The following is a 19,839-nucleotide window of genomic DNA, read 5'->3' as shown; positions in this document are numbered from 1 at the left end:
GGACTCAGTCTGATGTTCCCGTGGTTCTGTTGGACTCACCCATCTTGGGGAACACGATGTGGTACTCGGTGCCACACTGCGGGCAGCTGACCGAGCCGCCGCTGTTGCCCTTCTGCTTCTCGTCCAGCCAGCGCTGCAGACACGCCTGGTGGATCCACTTGGTGCAGCCTTTACAGCGGCAGGGACTGACCCACTCGGCGCTGTGGTCGTCCCGCTCGGTGGCGAAACAGACCCAGCAGTGCCTGAACACATCACGATGAACATAAAGACAGTTAATGCTGCTGGAGGATGTAGAACGAACACTCTGGACTTTAACATCCTGGCAGCTGTCTGCTTTTATCGACATTTACTAGAACATCAGCAACATGGTGTTATTCTGCTAATATACTAAATATTTCCACTCATGACAGAATTTGTGCGACACTGTGTTTCCTGTAATCAGTACTTGTGTATATCTTGGTTTATTTTTTTATTTTGGTCGTACCTGTCCTCAACATTTGCACCATCTTTGCTGCTGTAACCTCACAAATGTCCCACTGTGGGACGAATAAAGGCAAAGTGTTTATAAATGACTCATGAATGATCATTAATTAGGACTAATTAATCCAGACAATCTGTAGCTCCAACCTGAACATGAACTGAGCCGCAGAAAGTAAAATAATGTTAGAAATTTTTTTTTAAGTGTCTGAAATATACTTAAAAGTTTAGTTTTAGTATAAATGTGTGAAATAAATTTTACAATATCTAAAAAAATTAAAATAAAAATGGGTTAAATATATTTTTAAAATGCCTTTAAATAATAAAATATGTGAAAAAGATTTTTAAATGTAAGAAAATAAATGTCCTAATTAAATACATTTTTTAAATATTTTAAAATTCATTACATTAAGATCTGAAAAATATGAAAATTAATTAAATGTCTGACACATTTTTTTAAAGTTTTTTTTAAATTAAAAATACAAACATACAAATACAAAAATATTTAATAAATGTCAAAAAATTCTAAAAAAAATACACATTAATAATATCTCTGTGAAATATTAAGAAAATGTCTGATAAACATATTTGTAAATCCCTGAAAAGGTTTTAAAAAAACGTTCCTAAAATACTCATGAAAAGCTAAATATGAAATAAACAGCTGCAGACGTCTGTTCTGTCCACATCTTTCCACAACAAACTTTTCTTTACTTGTTCGTTATTTAAACCTGCTGAGATGGAAATCAGTGGATTCATAATGAATAAATCTGGACTTTAAGTCTGTAGCTGAGAACAACAAACACACACATATTTATATTATGAAAGTGTTTTTAAGTGTGAAGTGAGTTAATGTGTGTTTGTTCTTACTTCTCGGGCGTCTCCTCAGCGAGAGCCATGACGCTAAAGACGAAGATCAGACGTCTGAGACGATGAACCCATCAGACTGTGAAGAAAAACAGATTTACACTCTGATTTATAGAAACACCTGCAGACGCTGATTTACATCCTGATTTTATAATAAAAGTAAATGAAGTCCTGAAAAACAACAAAATGTCTGAAAAAATGTTATTCAAGTATCTAAAAAATATCTGAATTAAATCGTGAATTAAAATGTTGAAAAATTAGAAAAAAATGTTAATAAAAGAGTAAAAACATATTCATGAAAAGTCTGAATTTATTTTTTTTAAGTTGGTCTGAAAAAAATGTTTCTGAATATCTGAAAAAATATTACTGAAAGTTTTTTTAATGTTTTAAATTTCAGGAAAATGTTGATAAAAATGGATAAAAAAAAAAAACTTATAAAATGTCTAAATGATTTTCAAAAGACATTTTGGTTTGAAATATTTAAAAATAATTTATAAAAATCAATTTAAAAATACTTTTTAATGTCAGAAAATTGTTGATAAAAGCCAGAAAAACGTTAAAATGTCAGAAAAATATTTATAAAATGTCAAAAAGAGAGTTTTCTTTATATATGAAAAACAATTAAATGTAAAGTTTTATTAATCATATGAAAAATCTTAAATATCTGAACCACATTTCTGAATCAGAGTTCTGTAAATCTGGTTCACGTGTTTGTTTTCGTCAGTCTGAGTCTGTTTCACATCTCAAACTAATCAATTAAAACAGAACTCAGTCGAACAATAAGAGTCATTTTTAAGCGAGGAGCAGAAGCACAAGAAAAACAAACTCAGTAAAGTCCAGAAGCTCAGATTTGTTCTTCACTAATCGTACTCGCTGGCTGCAGTCAAACCAGAGCAGTGACACTAAACTCATCCTCAGATCCCAAAGTCAGCAGCTAAACGTGACGCAGCAGCTCGATTCCTACAAACTGAAAGCAATAGTAAAAGTGTTTCTGCTAAATGAAGCAGCTTGGAAACTAAAAACTAAAATTAGAATTCACCAGAACACAAAATTAACACAAAAACTGACCTAAAAATGGAAGATTTAAACGGGAACTGCTTCAAAATCATCAAACGAGAACTCATGTAAAAAACCCAAATTACCAGAAGAACCCACCTAAAAATATTACACTTAATATGAGAACTAACCTAATCACAGAAAAATCACACGAGACTCGTCCAGAGACATGAAAACAACACCTAAAACAATAAAACTAACATGAGAACTCAACAAAAAACATAAAAATCAAGATGAGAGCTCAAATAAAGACATAAAAATTAAAGGAGATCTCACCTAAAGACACCAAATTAACACCAGAAATCATCCAAAAACACCAAACTAACACGAGAGCTCAGCGAGGATTACATAAATCCACAAAAAAACACCAAACTGTGCTGAAAATGTTCTTTCCAGCTACTTTAACCTGTAAAACTAACTGCATTTGTCATAATTCGTACATACATCGTATGTATTTGATCCAGACGTTTATAAACTGGACTTTGCAGCATTAACAGGCAGTTTTTGGCACATCGCCGCCATCTTTGTTTTGAATCTCAAAACTTAAGAAACGAGTTAAAAATCGGCTTTTACCTTTCAGCACACGTGTCGTTTATTCAACCGTGATTAGGGGAATTTTTACGGATCTAAGAGACACATTTTAAACCCCTGTTTGTGTTTCTAAATGCTGGTTTTAGTCAGTAGTCGCTGCTGCTGTCAGAAGACCCAGCGGTTAGCTCGGCGGCTAACACAACTTCAGCTAGCCGAGTTTACAGCGGAATACAAACGGCGGCTGAGCTCCGTTAACGGGTGATTTAGCTGACCTTGGTGAATGTCAGTCCACAGAACACCGGTGTGAAAGTACCGCTGGTATGAAAACGCCTCCTACCTGACGATAAACAGTGTTTTTACTGTTAAAGACGTCCGTAGCGCTGCATTGATTTCCACTCTTTCGGTTCTGTTGACTCTCTGAACGGGATGACAAGCCCCGCCCAGTCGGGCTTTCGGCTGCTCTCTGATTGGTGGAAAGCGGTGACGGACTGTGCTGCGTTCACGTTGTGTCAGAAAGATGGGACATTTCCCCTTTTTCTTTCGTCTTTTTTTTTTTTAAATCAATGAACACGACTATTTCTGCATTTATCTTTTTTGTTTGTTGTGTTTTTCTCTCTAAATCTGTCATTGTCATGCTGTTTTTTGTCAGTCGTTTGTAAAACACTTTGAATAGTATTTAATTAGTTTTAAAATTGCCTTATAAATAAAATTTAAATGATTTGATGAACCGATTTCCACCTGCAGACTATAGGTAGTGTATTGATATTAAAACCTGCAGACTATAGCTGCAGATGTGGCAATCACAACTTTTTATTTATGATCTATTACCAATACCAACCTAAAAACACCTTATTAACAATTTATTAATGTCGTGACTTGCTCATTAAAATACTTAACTAATGATTTATTAGCACTTATACCAGCAGGCGTGGTAATAAAAGCACTTTGTCGCATTTGAACCTGGTGATTCAGACTCTTTGCTGACAATTTGATAGTTAAACTTGCAGACTTGATCATTCAAATACTTTATAAAGGATTTATTGACATTTAGGTGTAGACGTGGTGAGTAAATCAATTTATTGAGGACTTATTAACATGTAAACATGCAGATTATGACGCTTCAACTATCTGTTATTAACGTATTAACATTAATTACTGCAGATTTTTTGACTAAAACTTTATTGGCAATTTGCTTCCATTGATACATTCAGATTTGATCAGTAAAACTCTTTATAAATGTTTATTATGAAACCTAAATAATGGCTTTGTACCTTCTCTGCTTGTTATAATTTATAACGGTTAATTATCTATTTATCTTTCTGTAAAGCTTTACACGTTAATGAACTCCCTTTAAAATGAGGTTACGGATGAGAATAACCCAGTAAAGTCAAACTGGGCGCCATTATTCCCACAGACAGATGCTGCTGTTTCCACTGGTTTCAGGATGCTGCTGCTGCCGTTGACACACAGACGCATGGCCTTTCTGTCCAACACTCTGATTGGTCCTTCCCGCTGTCACTCAGACCATACCTCGCTGTGATTGGTCGGCTCCTGCGCCAGTCACGGCGCGGTGATGTGGTTGTCGTTGAGGGGAGGCGGGCCGACCGTCAGCGGCAGCAGCACAGCGCAGCGGCGGCGTCGACTCGGCGGAGCGCACGGTGACAGGGCGTTATCTGCTGTACATGTTAAAAACACTACACCGGGAGGAAGACGCGCACGGATCGGTAGACGCATATCACCAACTCTCAGTCCGTCATGGAGTCCTATGACATTCTAGCTAATCAGCCGGTGGTGATCGATAATGTAAGTATGATGATGTCATTCATCCACACCCAAACCGAGGCCGCGGCTAACGGCTAGCTCCGGTGACCATTGTGTTGGAGCTCACCGGAGACGAGGTTACCGCCTGGGTTAAACATGCAGCCGCTGCTACCGTCACCGGGCGGTGTGTGAACCATGCTAACGGTCCTCCTGTTGTTTTTATCTGCTGCATATTTAATGCAGCTCCGAGCTAACGCTAGCTAACGCTGCAGCTAGCCGCCAGGGCGACCGGCTAGCTAAGCTCCGGTTTGATATCAACCGTTACGGATCCTCACCGTGTCCATAATGCTAATCAGCTAGCATCATAATGCTAATCAGCTAGCGTAGCCGAGCTGTCAGCAGACTCATCCTGTTAGCTTCACCCAGCAGCAGACTCACCGATGTTGGCATTGCGGGGAAACAAAGTCAGCTGATACCGTTTCACTGTGTGATCGATATGTTGTGTTGCTCCAGAGTTCATCCTCAGAGCAGCGGCTTCATCTGCACTTATTACCCAAAGCAGTGGCTCGTTTTAGTAAACAGCCATTCATTCATCTTCCAAAAATGCTGCTTTTTGTCTTAATTTGTGGGAAAAAACTGAATATTTTTGCATTTCGGGCAGCTTCAGGGAGGAAACTGTGATTAACAAAACAACACCCTAAACAGTAATATGGAGATTAATCACTGATGAGGATCACTGTTGATCTATAAGCGTGTGAACTGCAGGCAGCTTCTGGGCGTTTTCTTGCCCCTGGCACAGATTTATTTAAAGTCCTGCACCTCTGTAAAAACCTGAAATGTCTCCTGTGCAGGACGACACAGTTAAAACAACAGAAACCAGAAAGAAAACACACAAACAGAAGCTGAATTAATTGGATTGTTAGTGTCAATATGTGGAACATTCATTTGTTAAACAAAAAAATGTAAAAGACCTGAAATCAACACGTCCAGCATGTTTTCAGATGTCCACAGGTGTTAAGAAGACGCCACATACTGAAGATATTTGACAAAAATGACTCACATTTTGTACAAATAACCTAAAATCTGCCTACAGTGACTGAAAACTTGTCAAAAAACAGTTGAAACTTGTTCATAACAACATTAAGTGTCAGTAATGACTGAAACTTTGCTCATTGGTCTTAATTTGACTTAAAATCGGTCCTAAATGAATTAAAATCTGCCCAGAAGGATTCAAAACTTCACTTGGAGCTTGTCCAGGATTACTCAGAAGTCCTGACACAGTTAGAAGCTGAATGTCTTTGATTATTTGTGTTATAAAAATGTAAAAACCAGGAGTCAGAATCAGAACCAGGAGGGAGGAGTTTATAGTTTGTTTGTTTTTTTACAGAATTCTTATGCAGAAGTGACGATTCTTTCTATTTTTGATGATAAATTTGATCATTTTTGCAGCTTTTTTCAAAGACAACATGTGTTTTAAACCTGCTGTGACGGGTTTTGGGCTTCAGAGGGTTAAATATGAAAACTAGTTCAACACGTACAAACTCACAGCTGTCGGATTCAGTGATCCTGTCTAGATAATATGGAGCACCATGTTAGGACGCAGTTATTTGAGTTTCGTATAACCGTGGAGCTAAAATTCCTCCTAGAAGTCGAATAATCTCAGAGTTTGTGTAACATCAGGAAACACTTCCAGGAGCTGCTGCCCTGTACCTGCGTCTCCCTGAATGTTCCTGAGGAGGAGGTTGTTTTATGTTTAAAATAATCATCGCTGCTCCTGGAGTTCTGAAGGGCGTCTTGAAGCTGTTGTTGCCGGTTGATCCTGACATTTTTAAACATTTGTGGCTGCGATAAGGTCGACGTGTTCTGATTCTGGAGAGAATAATCAGGAGGCAGCTCCAGAGATCTGACAGGAGATAAAGTGATGCTTCGTCGTCCACGTTCAGGAGGAGCTGCAGCACCTTTAGTTGTTCCTCCCCGTGGTTTGATTGGGTCAGCTCACAGCTCGGTGTCGTACAGAGAGCTAATCTGAGTAACAGAGAACACAGCGGACCCGTCGGCGGTTCTGGTGGCTGAAGACAAAGTGTCTGTTGAGGATGCCGAGCACAGTGTGACTGCTGCAGGCTGCGTCTCATGACCGCCGTCCTTCTCACATTGATGCTCTTATTTCAGCTCCGGTCCTGTGATGCTGAGCTCAAATGTCATATCTGTGTTTCCTGCAGGGTTCAGGGGTCATCAAGGCCGGGTTCGCAGGAGACCAGATCCCCAAATACTGCTTCCCCAACTAGTAAGTGTCCTCCAACCTCCACCTCCACAGGACGTTACACTCTGTGGTGCTGAAACTGTGGAAGAACACGACTTTTAACGAGCCAAAGCTACGAATCAGAGCGTTTGTTCTGTGTGTTTTGTACAATAGAAGGTCAGTGACAGTTGTGCGTATTTTGATGTGTGTGTCTGTGTGTGTGCAGCGTGGGGCGTCCCAAACATGTCCGAGTGATGGCCGGAGCGCTGGAGGGAGATCTGTTCATCGGACCCAAAGCAGAGGTAAAAACAAACCTTCATGGTGTGTTTGGTCTGTTGGCTTCAGCTCCTGGTGTGTTTCAGCCTTCATCACATTCTAGCTACTGAGTCAAAACAAAGACGTCTGAGCAGTTTTCTCCTTTTTTTCTGTCGTCGAAGCCTTTTGGCCGACGGCTGCTTCCATATTTGTGTGCGGTTACCATGGTTACGGGTGTTATTCTGGTCTGTGGCGAGTTTAATGGAAAAGGCTCTGCAGTGAGACGTCAGACTCCAGCGTCTGTCCGTCCTGCTCACCTAGCATTAGCATTAGCATTAGCATTAGCAGCTAGCTGTTATGACTGGAGTGTAAGCTTTGACATGAATGTGAAATAAGCCGTTTGTGTCTTTGTGGTCGCTTTACGTCTCTTTTCTGTTTCATTTTGTTCATCTTGTGTCTTTTTGCGGTTGTTTTTTGTCCCATTTTGGTTGTTGTGTGTCTCATGTTGTACATTTAGTCTCTGGATGGTCGTTTGACGTCAGTTTGTGGTTGTTTTGTTCCACATTTGGGACATTTTGTGTCTGATTTTAGTCATTTTCCATCTTTTTTCTGCCATTTTGTCTCTGTTGTGGTAATTTTTTTTGGTGATTTTGTTTCTTATTTTGTTCACTTTTGTGTCTCTTTGTGCACATTTTGCAAATCTTTAGACACGTCCTGTAAACAGTAAATAAGTTGTTTGGCATTTTGTCTGTTCCTGATCACTTTAGGCCTCTTTCCGTCTTACATTGTTCATCTTGTGTCTCTTTGTGGTTGTTTTTGGTTCCATTTATGTCCTTTTGTGCCACATTTGGGGCGTTTTGTGTCTGTTGTTTGGTGATTTTGCTTCTCTTTGTTGATGATTTGTCCCATTTTGGTCATCTTGTGTCCCATATTGTTAATTTTATGTCTCTTTGTGGTCAGTTTTCACGTCATCCTGCTTGTTTTTGTCTCATTTTGGTCATTTTATGTCACAAATTGCGAAGTTTACACTCAACTTTTTGAACAAACTACAATTTTGAGTTGAATCTGAGTAAACGTTAAGTATTTTGTTGGTATTTTGTGTGTTTGTGGTCCTATTTTCTGTCTCGTTTTGCTAATTTTGTGTCGCTTTGTGATCATTTTATAAATATCAATTGTTGTTTTTGTCCCATTTCTGTCATTTTGTACCAGTTTGGGGATGTTTTGGGTTTGATTTAGGTGATTGTCGTTGGTCTCTTTGTGGTTATTTTTGTACTGTTTTGGTCTTTTTGTGTTAGACTATTTGTTTGTAAAGTTTACACTGAACTGTTTGAGCAAAGCGGCGCCACACTGAGGACTTTGTTGTCTGTTAGTTTGTAAAGTGAACATTCAGTAAACGTTGTCTATTTGTGATCATCTCACGTCTTGTTGGTCTCATATTGTTGGTTTTGTGTCTCTTTGTGGAGAATTTTTATGTCCTTGTGGTTGTTTTTGTCCCATTTTAGAGAATATGAATGAAAACTTAGGATCTTTTGAGATCTTCATAGTAACACGACGTGCATCATGTCTGACTTTGGACTCGTTTCTGACAAACATCAGGAGTTTGGCATCACATCTGCTCATCGCGCACCTTTAGTGGAGCAGATTCTCCTTCATGTCGGCCATTAAAACGATGTTTTGACGTCAGAAACTCGTCATGGCTGCAGGTTTACACACAGAGACGTGTTGGTGATGTAGAAGCAGGCCGAGCTGTGAGCTGATGTTTTAAATGTTGGTTTTATTGTGTGACTGAGGCTTTACTTCTACATGTGCACGCTGCTCATACAGACCTGAGCCTCACTGGCCTGTCAGTCAGTGACGGTTGTGGTTTTATTGGAGGTAAAGAGCAGTAGATACATGATTCCTCCGTCAGATCACATAACGGCCTCCTGGCTAACGCGAGCTCATCAGGTATCATGTGAGTCTTCTTCCAGCAGCATGTGAGCCACAGAGACATGAACGTGGTGAAGACGTGAATGTGTTGTGTGTCTGTGTGGACCAGGAGCACCGGGGCTTGTTGTCGGTGAGGTACCCGATGGAGCACGGCATCGTGAAGGACTGGAACGACATGGAGAGGATCTGGCAGTACGTCTACTCCAAGGAGCAGCTGCAGACCTTCTCCGAGGAGGTGAGCTCCTCCCCAGACGTTTAGCGGACGTGACGTGGGAGCTCCAGCAATCCTGATCCGTGTGTTTTCTGATCCCTGCAGCATCCGGTGCTGCTGACCGAGGCTCCTCTGAACCCCAGTAAGAACAGGGAGAAGGCTGCAGAGGTCTTCTTTGAGACCTTCAACGTGCCGGCGCTCTTCATCTCCATGCAGGCGGTGCTCAGCTTGTAAGAACTTCCTGTTTTTGATGTTCTACAGTCCAGCTTTCAGCCAAAACACACCTCAGGAGCTGCAAACTCAGTCAGCGGTTCTACTTTAGTGACAATGTTCAGGCTAAAAACGTTCATGTGTCCATAAAACATGTTAAATAATTCTATGATAATGCTTTAAAAACACACAACAGCTTCAATATTTATACACAACGTGACAGCACAGACCTTAAATACTCTAAACACCTGAACTCACTCAGAGTTTTAAAGGTTTTAAACGTGTTTTGAGGAATTAAAGGCTCTCGTCTAACAGCTTTACATGTAGTTTACAGTGAATGAAAACGGATCAGTGTCTGAACAAACAAATGAGATGAAGAGAAATAATGTTTCAGTGAAGTCACATTTTAAACAAACCAAAGAGCTTTTCAGTGAAGAAACAAGGTTGATGTTTTAAATTCACCTCAAGTTCAAACATTAAGATTAAGATCCAATAATTTTATACACAAAAAGCCAAAAGCATCAGAAGAGTCCCAGTGAAGCTGAAAGAACTGTTCTTCCTGTTTGGAGCGACACTGTGGATGAATTTTCCTGAACTAAATATCAGAAATTATCTCTAATGAGCAGAAGTGTTTCTCAAAATGACTCAAAACTTCGTCAAAATTATCGACCTAAAATCTGTCCAAGATTTACTCAAAATGACCTCAAGTCATTAAAATACGTCCACAATTACAAATAAAAGTCTCAGAACTAATTATAATTTGTCCTAAATGACTTGAAACTTGTCTGAGATTATTTAAACATATTAAAACTTGTGCCAGATATCAGCACCGGACAAGAATCTGTTGTGCTGAGGAACGTGGAAATTTGGTTTTATAGTGAATGTTGTGCAAATGATTTAATTTTTGGTAAATTTCTGAATGATACATAAAATGATTCTGATGAAATCTCACAATGTTAAGAGTAGATTTAGTGAATTTTCCTGATAAAAGCTGCACGTCTAGCATCATTTATTCAATGACATTCAGAAAGTTGACAGAAAACTTTGTTTTTTTATGGGCTGTCTTTAGTGCAAGCACTTCATTTTTTTCAAATTGTTTAAATCAGATTTGTAGAATAAAGCAAGTTTAATAAAATAACACAATAATGAGCTTTTTTTTAAGTTAAATTTTCAACGTCACTGATTTTCGGTACAAAGGAGTCTGAAAATCCAGCGATTCTTCCTGTTTTTATGATCTCTGTGTGTTTGTTGGTGATATTTTTAAACCTGCTGCTGGTTTGTGGTTCAGACGTTGAAGACTTAAATAATAAAATAATTAAATAAGGACTTTAAACAATGATTAAACTAAGTGATGAAGCTGAGATGCTGCAGATCCTCTGGAGGAACAGTGAAGCTCCACTGCTGCTGTAGTTCTGCTCTCTGCCTGCAGAGGGCAGCGCTGCACCATAACTGAAAGAGCATGAATCAGAACACGAGTTCTGGACCGACAGCGCTGGACTTCAGTTTGCTGCTGCAGCGTTAGATGTGTGTCGGTTCTGACCTCTCACATCCAGACGGTCCGGTTCCAGGTGCTGACTCTGACCTTTGTGATGCAGGTACGCGACGGGACGGACCACCGGCGTGGTGCTGGACTCAGGCGACGGCGTGACCCACGTGGTGCCGATCTACGAGGGCTTCGCCATCCCGCACTCCATCATGCGGGTCGACATCGCCGGCCGAGACGTGTCCAGATACCTGCGGCTGCTGCTGCGCAAGGAGGGCTACAACTTCAACACGTCGGCCGAGTTCGAGGTGGTCCGCACCGTCAAGGAGGTGAGGGCCGCGACGCAAACACAGAGAGACACAACACGACAACAGAGAGACACAACACGACAACAGAGGGACACAACACGACAACAGAGAGACAAAACGAATACAAATATAAACTAAACAACAACAAAGGGACGCAGGATGACACAGATAGACACAACACGACAACAGAGAGACGCAACACGACAACAGAGGGATGCAAAATGACAACAAATATATACACAACAACAAAAAGATGTAGGACGAACACTAATATACACAAAATGAGCTTAAAGAGACCCAAGACGACCAGAAGGAGACAGAAAACAACAACAAACATACACAAAACAACAACAAAGAGATGCAAAACAAATACAAATATATACACAAAACATCTACAAAGACACAAATGACTGTGAAGAGACACAGCCTGAGCTTAGAGAGAAGCAAAATGACAACAAACAACACAAAGACCAGTGTTGTGTTGCTGCTGAACTCTCAGTGATTCCTTGTTAACCGGTGAACTTGTGGCTGACTGTGTGACGTCTGCCTGCAGAGAGCCTGCTATCTGTCTCTGAACCCACAAAAGGACGAGACCCTAGAAACAGAGAAGGCCCAGTACGTCCTGCCCGATGGAAGCACTTTAAATGTGAGTCCAGTTCCGCTCCCATCAGTTTAAACCGGATCAGAGCCGGTTCATCAGAGTATTAAACCCAGTCTTCTCCCTCCAGATCGGCCCGGCCCGGTTCAGAGCCCCGGAGCTGCTGTTCAGACCCGACCTGATCGGAGACGAGAGCTCGGGGATCCACGAGGTTCTGGCCTACGCCATCCAGAAGTCCGACATGGACCTGCGGCGCACACTGTTCTCCACCATCGTGCTGTGTGGAGGCTCCACGCTGATCAAAGGTCGGTGAGGCGGGCCTGGAGCAGAACGTCGAGGTTCTGCTCAGAGCTTCTCCCCATGCCGGGATTCTCTGGTACCAGCTGGTCTGGACCCGATTCACAGTGAATAGAACTAGTTAGGGTTAGTTAAAGGTGTGTAAGTTAATATCAGCAGATGGACGGTCAGCGGTCTGGAGACGTAACATCTGATGTGTTCCTGCATAAAGAACCAGGAGTGCAGGAGTTGCTACGATTTCAGTCCAAGAATCAGTCGTGCTGAGACGTGTTTTTAAGTCTTTACAGAGTCCAGTTCATGCAGATGGATGTTTCACAGAACCACAGAAGGATTCTGCTCTTAGGCCCAGATTTGGTTGATTTTGTTCCTGATTTTTAGTTCAAGTAAAGTTTAAAATCCAATGATTCCTTCTTCTTCTTTTACAATCTCTGGCTGATCAACTGGTTCTGGTGGTTTCAGACCTGCTGGTTCAGAAGCTCAGTTTGACCCACTGCAGCTCCAGAACCTGAAAATCCTCCGTTATGTAAATTGTCTTCAGTGTTAAAGTGAATAAAACATCATGTGAAAGGCGTGTTAGTGACGTTATGGTGTGTTTGCTGTCAGGCTTTGGGGAGAGGCTACTAACCGAAGTCAAGAAACTGGCACCCAAAGACGTGAAGATCAAGGTGAGTCCAGACGGAGGTTCTGGTTCCTGTAGAGTCACTTCAGTGGAGTTTTATTCACCTGCAGAGGATGAAGATAACTAATATTATATCAACAGGTGGTGAAGCTGAATCTCAGTCAAGTTTGATAAAGTTTGTGAAGAAAATGTCTCCTGAGGTTTTTTAAACGTTTAAACAAATCTGTGAATGAAAATAAGACGACGGATAGAATCAGCAAATCCACACCTGAATAAAAACCCTGGATGTATTTAAAGGCTCTAATTTATCGGCTGTTGACTAAATTATGATTTAAATATGAACTTTTTTGAAATCATTTTAAACCTGATTTTGTTCAGTTTCTCTTCAGCTGCACTCAGTTTCATCAGGTTCTGTCTTAAACCAGCAGCAGCAGTTCAACCTGAGCTGTGTTTGGTTCTGTTGGACGTGTTTTCTCTGTAGAGATGAGTTCTGTGACCCGAGGTTTTCTCTTTGTTCCCTCGTAGATCTCTGCTCCTCAGGAGAGGCTCTACTCCACATGGATCGGGTAAGAATCCAGATTTACAACCACATGAACGCGTCTGAAAATACATTTGCACTTTTATAAATACATGATGGAGCTCTGAAAGGCGTCTCCTGCCACAGAAACACCCGACTGGTTCTTCTAGACACTAGTTTTTATTTAAATATCCATAATAATGAGCCTGTAGCTGCTCGTTGGAGCTCTAAGTCCGTTAATAAGAGACAACCTGCCGTCAAATCAACGAGTTAACGAGTCCGCTTTAGCTGGAAACTCTAAACTTGTCTCCGAGTCAGTCATGGAGAGAAGTTTTAAATCTATTCTGAGTGTCATCAGAGCAACAGGCTTCTGTTTGATGAAGTATGTAGAATAAAGTGTTTTTGGTCAAATATTCTGATAAGTTTAGACACGACTGTACCTGACTCATGATGCGTTCAAGGACCGTGGGAAACGGGAGAATCTGGAGAATAAATGGTGTCGTTTCAGCCATTTTTAAGAGAAAACATCTTATTTTGTAAACGTATTTATGACCACGTGTTTATTTATTCAGACCAGATGGTGTTTAGATGATTTGTGAACATCATGGTTTATTCATAATGACTGAAAACGTGCAGCATGATGAAGAAATATAAAAATCTGAAGTTGAAATATTAAAAATGAAACAGAAAATATTCCACATTAAATATTGTGCATGAAGTTTACTCATGATAAAGAAATATTACAGATTAAATTAAAGTTTGAAACTCAAATTAAAAACATTAATTATTAAACTTCATAAATATTTAAAATGATGTTGACATGAAAGTCTGAGACGTGATCCTGAACCTGAAGCTGCTGAATCTGGTCTGTGTCGATGCTTCATGATGACTGACGGTGTCTCCTCCTCCTCCTCCTCCTCCAGCGGCTCCATCCTGGCATCGTTGGACACCTTCAAGAAGATGTGGGTGTCGAAGCGAGAATACGAAGAAGACAGAGCTCGTGCCATCCACAGGAAGACCTTCTAGTCCCGCAGAGCCCCAGACCTGCCCTCCAACGCCCCCCGTCGTACTGCTGGAGACGTCTCCTCCTCCTCCTCCTCCACCCACCGCTTCTCCACCACCGGAGCTCACCTGCTCAGGTGCAGTGTCCACGTTTCCTCCTCCTCCTCCTCGTCCATTAGCTGCAGGCGTCCGAGGCGTCCGAGGGCAGATCAGCACCGTGGACTCTGGTTCCTGTTCATTTAGTCCAGCTGTGGCGCCGCTGTCTGGCCTCCGAAGCCCCGCCAGGTTCAGAATATCATGAAATGTCAAGAAACCTGAATGTTCTTTTGTTTATCTCGTTGAAATTTCCATTCCAGACCGAAGATTTTTATTTGATGTCTCTTTTGTAGGCTTTTTTTTTTTTGCGTTAGCCGGACGACGGTGTGAGCGCTAGTCGATGAGATCACCTCTGTATTATATCAACTGCACAGCTTCTCTCTCTGCGGTTAAGTTATCATCCGAACTGAAGCCACCTCTTACTGTTTTTCTGTCATTACTGCGATGAAACCACGTGTTTGTGTCGACAGGAAAATGTTTTTTGTCAGCGTTTTGTCTCAGCTGACGGGATTAAAACCACCTGTAAGAAACGCCTCGATTTACTTCTGTTTTCTAAACCCACGGCGGTTCTGGTTCTGGCTCTGCCTCGGTCCGACTCTGCACTCAGTGTTCACAGCATTCAAACCCACACAGATCTACAGAAGCACCACAGAACCCCTGAAACCCTTTGGCTTTGGTCCCACAGCAGGCTGCCTGTAGACAGATCTGACGTTCAGTCGTTTTAAATCCATAAATCAGCTCAGCGTTGTCGTTGTTTTGTGGTTTTAAAGTCCACAAATCGACTGAGCTGCAGCGATTCATCTGTTATTTGCTCATTTTGAATCATTTTCTACTTAAAAACTCTAAATTCTCTGATTGCAGCGTCTTAAAGTTGAATATTTTCTGGTTTCTTTCGTCCTCTGTGACAGAAAACTGAATAATTTCGGGTTGTGGATTAAACGAGACGTTTGAAGACGTCGTTTTTGGCTTCAGTCGACACTCGTCTGATGTTTTATAGACCAAACAACCAATTGATTTATCAGGACAACACTTAAATGATCAAGTGACAATGAAAATACTCATTGTTTGGCCTGTTTTTCTGTATTTCGAGGGATTTTTTTGCCACAGAAACAGGTTTTGATCAGAATCGAGCGTTCAAAACAGCTTTTTGTTGGTTGCAGTAGTTTAATTAATTCAGAATTAGACATTTGTGATTATTAAATGGTCAGAAACAAGTCGTCTGTACGTGGTTTAATCAGGTTCACTGCAGTGTCTGGTTTATTTGTTGATGTGATTCTGCTCAGAAGACAGAAACGACCTGTTTCCTGTAAATTCATCCTCCAGACTTGAACGTTTTCCAACATCCTGCTGGAACAAAGTTTGTTAAAAATGGTTCTCAAAGTCGGAACAAGTTTACGGAACGTTACCTGGTTGGTTGTTGTAATGTTTTAATTAAATTAATGTCAAATATTCAACGTTTTTCTCTCGATTACAAAACTAAAGCAAACTTTTCTTTCTCTTTTTCTTCTGTAAAGTTTTAGAAAAACCTCCCAGAGTCTTCAAAATCCAAAGAGGTTCAGATCAAAGCCAGTTTTTTAACTTATTTTATCAGGAATCTGTTTATAAAAACCAAAAACGACACTAATGATCTGAAACATGCTGAACTTCAGACCTCATGTTGATCGTAGGAGGAAAATTTTGCATTTATTAGACGCTGATCTGTCCGTTGTTTTCTTCTTTCTCTGATAATTTAGCGCTTAAAATTTGGAAAACTGATCAACAAGTCTCTAAATGAGGCATCTTGAGATAACCAGCTGTCCAAAAACCCCAAAATATTCAGTTTACTGTCATTTATGGCAAAGAAAATAGAACATCTCTCCATTAAAGAAGGTAGAAGCTGTGATTTTCTGTCAAAGCACATCAGTTTTCTGTTTGTCTTCACCGTGAAAAGCCACAGTTAGCTAACCTAGCCCTAAGATGGAGATGTGCTAAGCTAACCAGCTGTCGAAACCCCCCAAAATATTCAATTTACTGTCATCTATGGAAAAGCAAAACTGTATAAAAAGTTAAACGCTGTTTTTCTGTCAAAGCACATCAGTTTTCTGTTTGTGTTCACCATGAAAGTCTGCAGTTAGCTAACCTAGCCCTAAGATGGAGGCGTGCTAAGCTAACCAAGTGTCCAAAAAAAACCCCAAAATATTCAGTTTACTGTCATTTATGGCAAAGTAAAACTGCACAAAAGAAGTTAAAACCTGTTATTTTCTGTCAAAACACAACAAATTTCCTCAGTTTTCATCTTGAAAAGCAGCTGTTAGCTGCAGATGCTAACTCAGAGGCTAATTCTGCCGTTTGCTGTCCTCCGATCAGTGTTTTTGCTTTTTGCTGACATTTCCTGAAACCACAACTGAGTGCAAAGTTTCCATGAAGCAGAATCAGGTTCAATAATCCTGGATTCTTCCTGTAAATGTCTCATCAGCTCGTAGATCGTAGCCGCCACTCGTCCGTCTCAAGCTCGGCTGCATGTTCGGTTAGCGGTGAACAGAAACCACGACTCTGGCTTAGAGGCTGACGATCAGATTTTGTAATATTCCCTCCTTCCTCCTCCTCCTCCTCCTCCTTCTCCTCCTCCTCCTCCATGTCCTCGTAAACAGTTTTCAGATCCCCCTGCATCTCCGGGGCAGTGAAGGCATCGTGTTGCCTTCAGTGTCCACGTCGTCGTCCTGCTTCTGGGTGTTTTTAAAAAAGATCAAACGAGAAAAAAAAAAACAAAACAAGAAATAAAGGTTGTGAAACGTCTCGGGCCTTGTGTACAGCGGAATGCTTTCCAGAAAACAACCACCGGATCATCGATAACAGACTAAAAATGTACAAAACTGTTTATTCAAGTGTTTGCTTTTACTTTTCGTAAATTCAGTATAATAAATAAGTTAATGGCTGCTGCTCGGACGTCTCGTCATTGATTGGTCTGCTGGTTTCACAGGAAGAACGAAGCTTTCTGACACTTTATTGAGTTAAAAAAAATACTTGGACATCAAACATGTGATTCTACATTTAAACATGAGATACTTGAACAAGATGGCAACCAAAAAACACATTTTTTTAACCATTTATTCAACAAAAACATCAATAAACGTAATATTCTTCTGTGGATAAAGTGACCACATCTTCAGCATTAAAGGTTTGTATCGTCTCCTGGAGCAGAAATAACTTCAAGAACATTTTTTACTTCATACGTCCTTCAGTTGCAGATGTTTGAGGGTTTTCTCCATTTAAACGGGATTCTAGTCTGGATCATTTCAAACAAAACCAACTAAATCTGATTAAAGTTCCTCCAGAACCTCCTCAGAACTGCTGGTTCTGATTCTGCAGAACCTTTATCTACTGACCAGAGTTCTACCTTCAGACTGTGAATGTTCCAGAGGTCCAGGTCCTTGAAGTCCACAGAGGAGGGTCCAGATTGATCACTTTAATGGACTTTTTCCATCATTTCTGAGCCTCAGAACTTCATCAGAACAGCAGATAGACACATGACATTTAGGAGGAAGAACACATCTGGGTTCTGCTAGAACCTGACACCAGATCAGTTCTACATCCATCCAGGTGTCTCAGTCTGAACACTGGACCTGGTTCTGGTCATTCTTTCTTTCATCCAGCAGGATTCTTCTGATCAGTGGGACATTAGGCCCATATTAGGGTCCATCTACAACTTGTGTCGACCCGACCGTCCAGCCCGACCTCCTCCCTCATCTAAACACTGAATCGGGTTTTGGTTCAGTTTCGTTCCACAAGTTGGAATCTCTTAAAATATGACAGTGTTACAACATGATTCATGCTCAGAGTGGATCCTGTCTACAGATGGTTCTGGTAGGTTCTGGAGGTAAACCGGTCCTTCCATCGTCTAGAACTGGTTCTGACCCACCACCATCACACATGCTGGTATGAGCCTGGAACGTTTACCCAGAATGCACTTTGTAAAGTTTCCTCTGGTGACTGATCAGAACCAGAACCACATCCAGGGTACCAGTGATGGTTCCTATGACTCTATGTCATAGACATTAACCTGGTACCACGGTGAGACATCCCATAATACTGATGCTACCAGTGGGTTATACAAAAAATGGGGAAAATGGTCAAAAATGACTTTTAATTTGTACAGAATTATTCAAAGTCTGTTCAGGATGAAATGAAAATGTTTCTACATTATTTTAAAGTGTTCAGTCTTTTCCAAAATGGGCCAAACTGACAAAATTATGTCAACAATGACTTAAAAATGGACCAAAATGGCTTCAAATGGGTCCAGAAGTACTCACGAATGTCTCTCAAATGAACTATATATATTTTTAAAAATAACATGACATTTTATTAGAATAAATCTTTTTTTTTTGACTCACATTTGTCCAAATGATTCAAAATGTTTCCAAAATTAAAGAAAAATGGTGCTCAACAAAATGTGTTAATTAAAAACTGATCTGGTGTCAGGTTCTAGCAGAACCCAGATGTGTTCTTCCTCCTAAATGTCATGTGTCTATCTGCTGGACTGATGAAGTTCTGAGGCTCAGAAAAGGTCCATTAAAGTGATCAATCTGGACCCTCCTCTGTGGACCTCTGGAACATTCTCAGTCTGAAGGTAGAACTCTGGTCAGTAGACAAAGGTTCTGCAGAACCAGAACCAGATGTTCTGAGGAGGTTCTGGAGGAACTTTAATCACATTTATTTGATTTTGTTCTGTCTGACTCATGAATGAAGATGCAGTTTGTTTGCTGACCAGCAGGTGTCAGTCTGACACCAGTTGATTCTGTTCACTGCAACAATAATCATCATGAACTTTATTCTTTGAGCTTTTTTCACTCATTTCCTCTGATAATTCTTCTTCTTCTTCTGTCATTAATATTCATCTTCAGCCTCTTTTCTGTTCAGATGATATTTTCTCTGTTTCCTTCGTCACGGTTCTTTTGATTCGTAGAGTTTCTGCGTTCTTCAGGATTTCACCAGAAAAGTCTCGACTGAACAAAACCACAGAATAAGTGGATTTCTGTGACACGTTACAGAACTAATCCAGATCAGTTTGGCAGGAAGAAGAAGCTTCATTCCTCTGAAAAACACCAGGATTGTATCAGACACATGTTGATTTTATATCCAGAGAGGATCAATAATGAATCTGATGGATGTCTGGTATCTGCTTCAGCTAAAGAAGTAACGTCTGACAAACAAAATAAACCAAGAATGTACAATTATCAACAAGATTTGATAAATAAACGATTCAAAGCATCAAAAAGAATTCTACATTTTGATAATATTAGAGATATTATTCAGGAACACAGCAGTATCATAGCAGCACATGATGATACCACCTCCGTGTTTTCATCTTTTAAATCACTTCTTAAAACCTCTTTTATAGATTTGCTTT

General features: G+C 40.5%; 2 protein-coding genes and 1 long non-coding RNA gene across 3 annotated transcripts in view; 2 read left to right on the top strand and 1 right to left on the bottom strand.

The window, feature by feature from the left end:
• Nucleotides 1–3,370, bottom strand: part of marchf5l (membrane-associated ring finger (C3HC4) 5, like) — an 8,172-nt gene extending 4,802 nt beyond the window's left edge. Inside the window, exons 1-3 of the mRNA XM_008302783.1 lie at nucleotides 3,266–3,370; nucleotides 1,345–1,420; nucleotides 40–242 (exon numbers count right to left, since the gene is read on the bottom strand). Coding sequence (XP_008301005.1) covers nucleotides 40–242; nucleotides 1,345–1,373 — 232 coding nt within the window. The 5' untranslated portion in view covers nucleotides 1,374–1,420; nucleotides 3,266–3,370. The remainder of the gene's footprint in view (nucleotides 1–39; nucleotides 243–1,344; nucleotides 1,421–3,265) is intronic.
• Nucleotides 3,371–4,529: 1,159 nt separating this feature from the next.
• On the top strand, nucleotides 4,530–14,983 carry actr1b (actin related protein 1B). The gene is made up of 11 exons (XM_008302782.1): nucleotides 4,530–4,731; nucleotides 6,909–6,973; nucleotides 7,155–7,230; nucleotides 9,222–9,347; nucleotides 9,429–9,553; nucleotides 11,129–11,345; nucleotides 11,878–11,970; nucleotides 12,053–12,227; nucleotides 12,823–12,884; nucleotides 13,364–13,404; nucleotides 14,279–14,983. The coding sequence occupies exons 1-11, from the start codon at nucleotides 4,684–4,686 to the stop codon at nucleotides 14,379–14,381; spliced, it is 1,131 nt and encodes a 376-aa protein (XP_008301004.1). The 5' UTR covers nucleotides 4,530–4,683; the 3' UTR covers nucleotides 14,382–14,983.
• Nucleotides 14,984–16,289: 1,306 nt separating this feature from the next.
• Nucleotides 16,290–17,372, top strand: LOC103372991 (uncharacterized). The gene is made up of 2 exons (XR_521033.1): nucleotides 16,290–16,351; nucleotides 16,526–17,372. It is a non-coding gene; the product is annotated as an uncharacterized LOC103372991 (long non-coding RNA).
• Nucleotides 17,373–19,839: the final 2,467 nt, after the last annotated feature.

This window comes from Stegastes partitus, unplaced genomic scaffold, assembly GCF_000690725.1.
Source record: "Stegastes partitus isolate 25-593 unplaced genomic scaffold, Stegastes_partitus-1.0.2 Scaffold1879, whole genome shotgun sequence".
In the NCBI taxonomy this organism is placed as follows: domain Eukaryota; kingdom Metazoa; phylum Chordata; class Actinopteri; family Pomacentridae; genus Stegastes; species Stegastes partitus.
Note: the sequence above shows the minus strand (reverse complement) of the source record. Positions and strands in the feature narration are given on the sequence as shown.

What these genes read in the sequence shown, in the direction of transcription:
- actr1b (XM_008302782.1), top strand. Translation starts at nt 4,684, where the DNA reads ATGGAGTCCTATGACATTCTAGCTAATCAGCCGGTGGTGATCGATAAT. An exon ending in ATGCAGGCGGTGCTCAGCTT is followed by an intron (nt 9,554 to 11,128) that starts GTAAGAACTTCC and finishes TTTGTGATGCAG; the next exon opens with GTACGCGACGGGACGGACCA. An exon ending in AGGCTCCACGCTGATCAAAG is followed by an intron (nt 12,228 to 12,822) that starts GTCGGTGAGGCG and finishes GTTTGCTGTCAG; the next exon opens with GCTTTGGGGAGAGGCTACTA.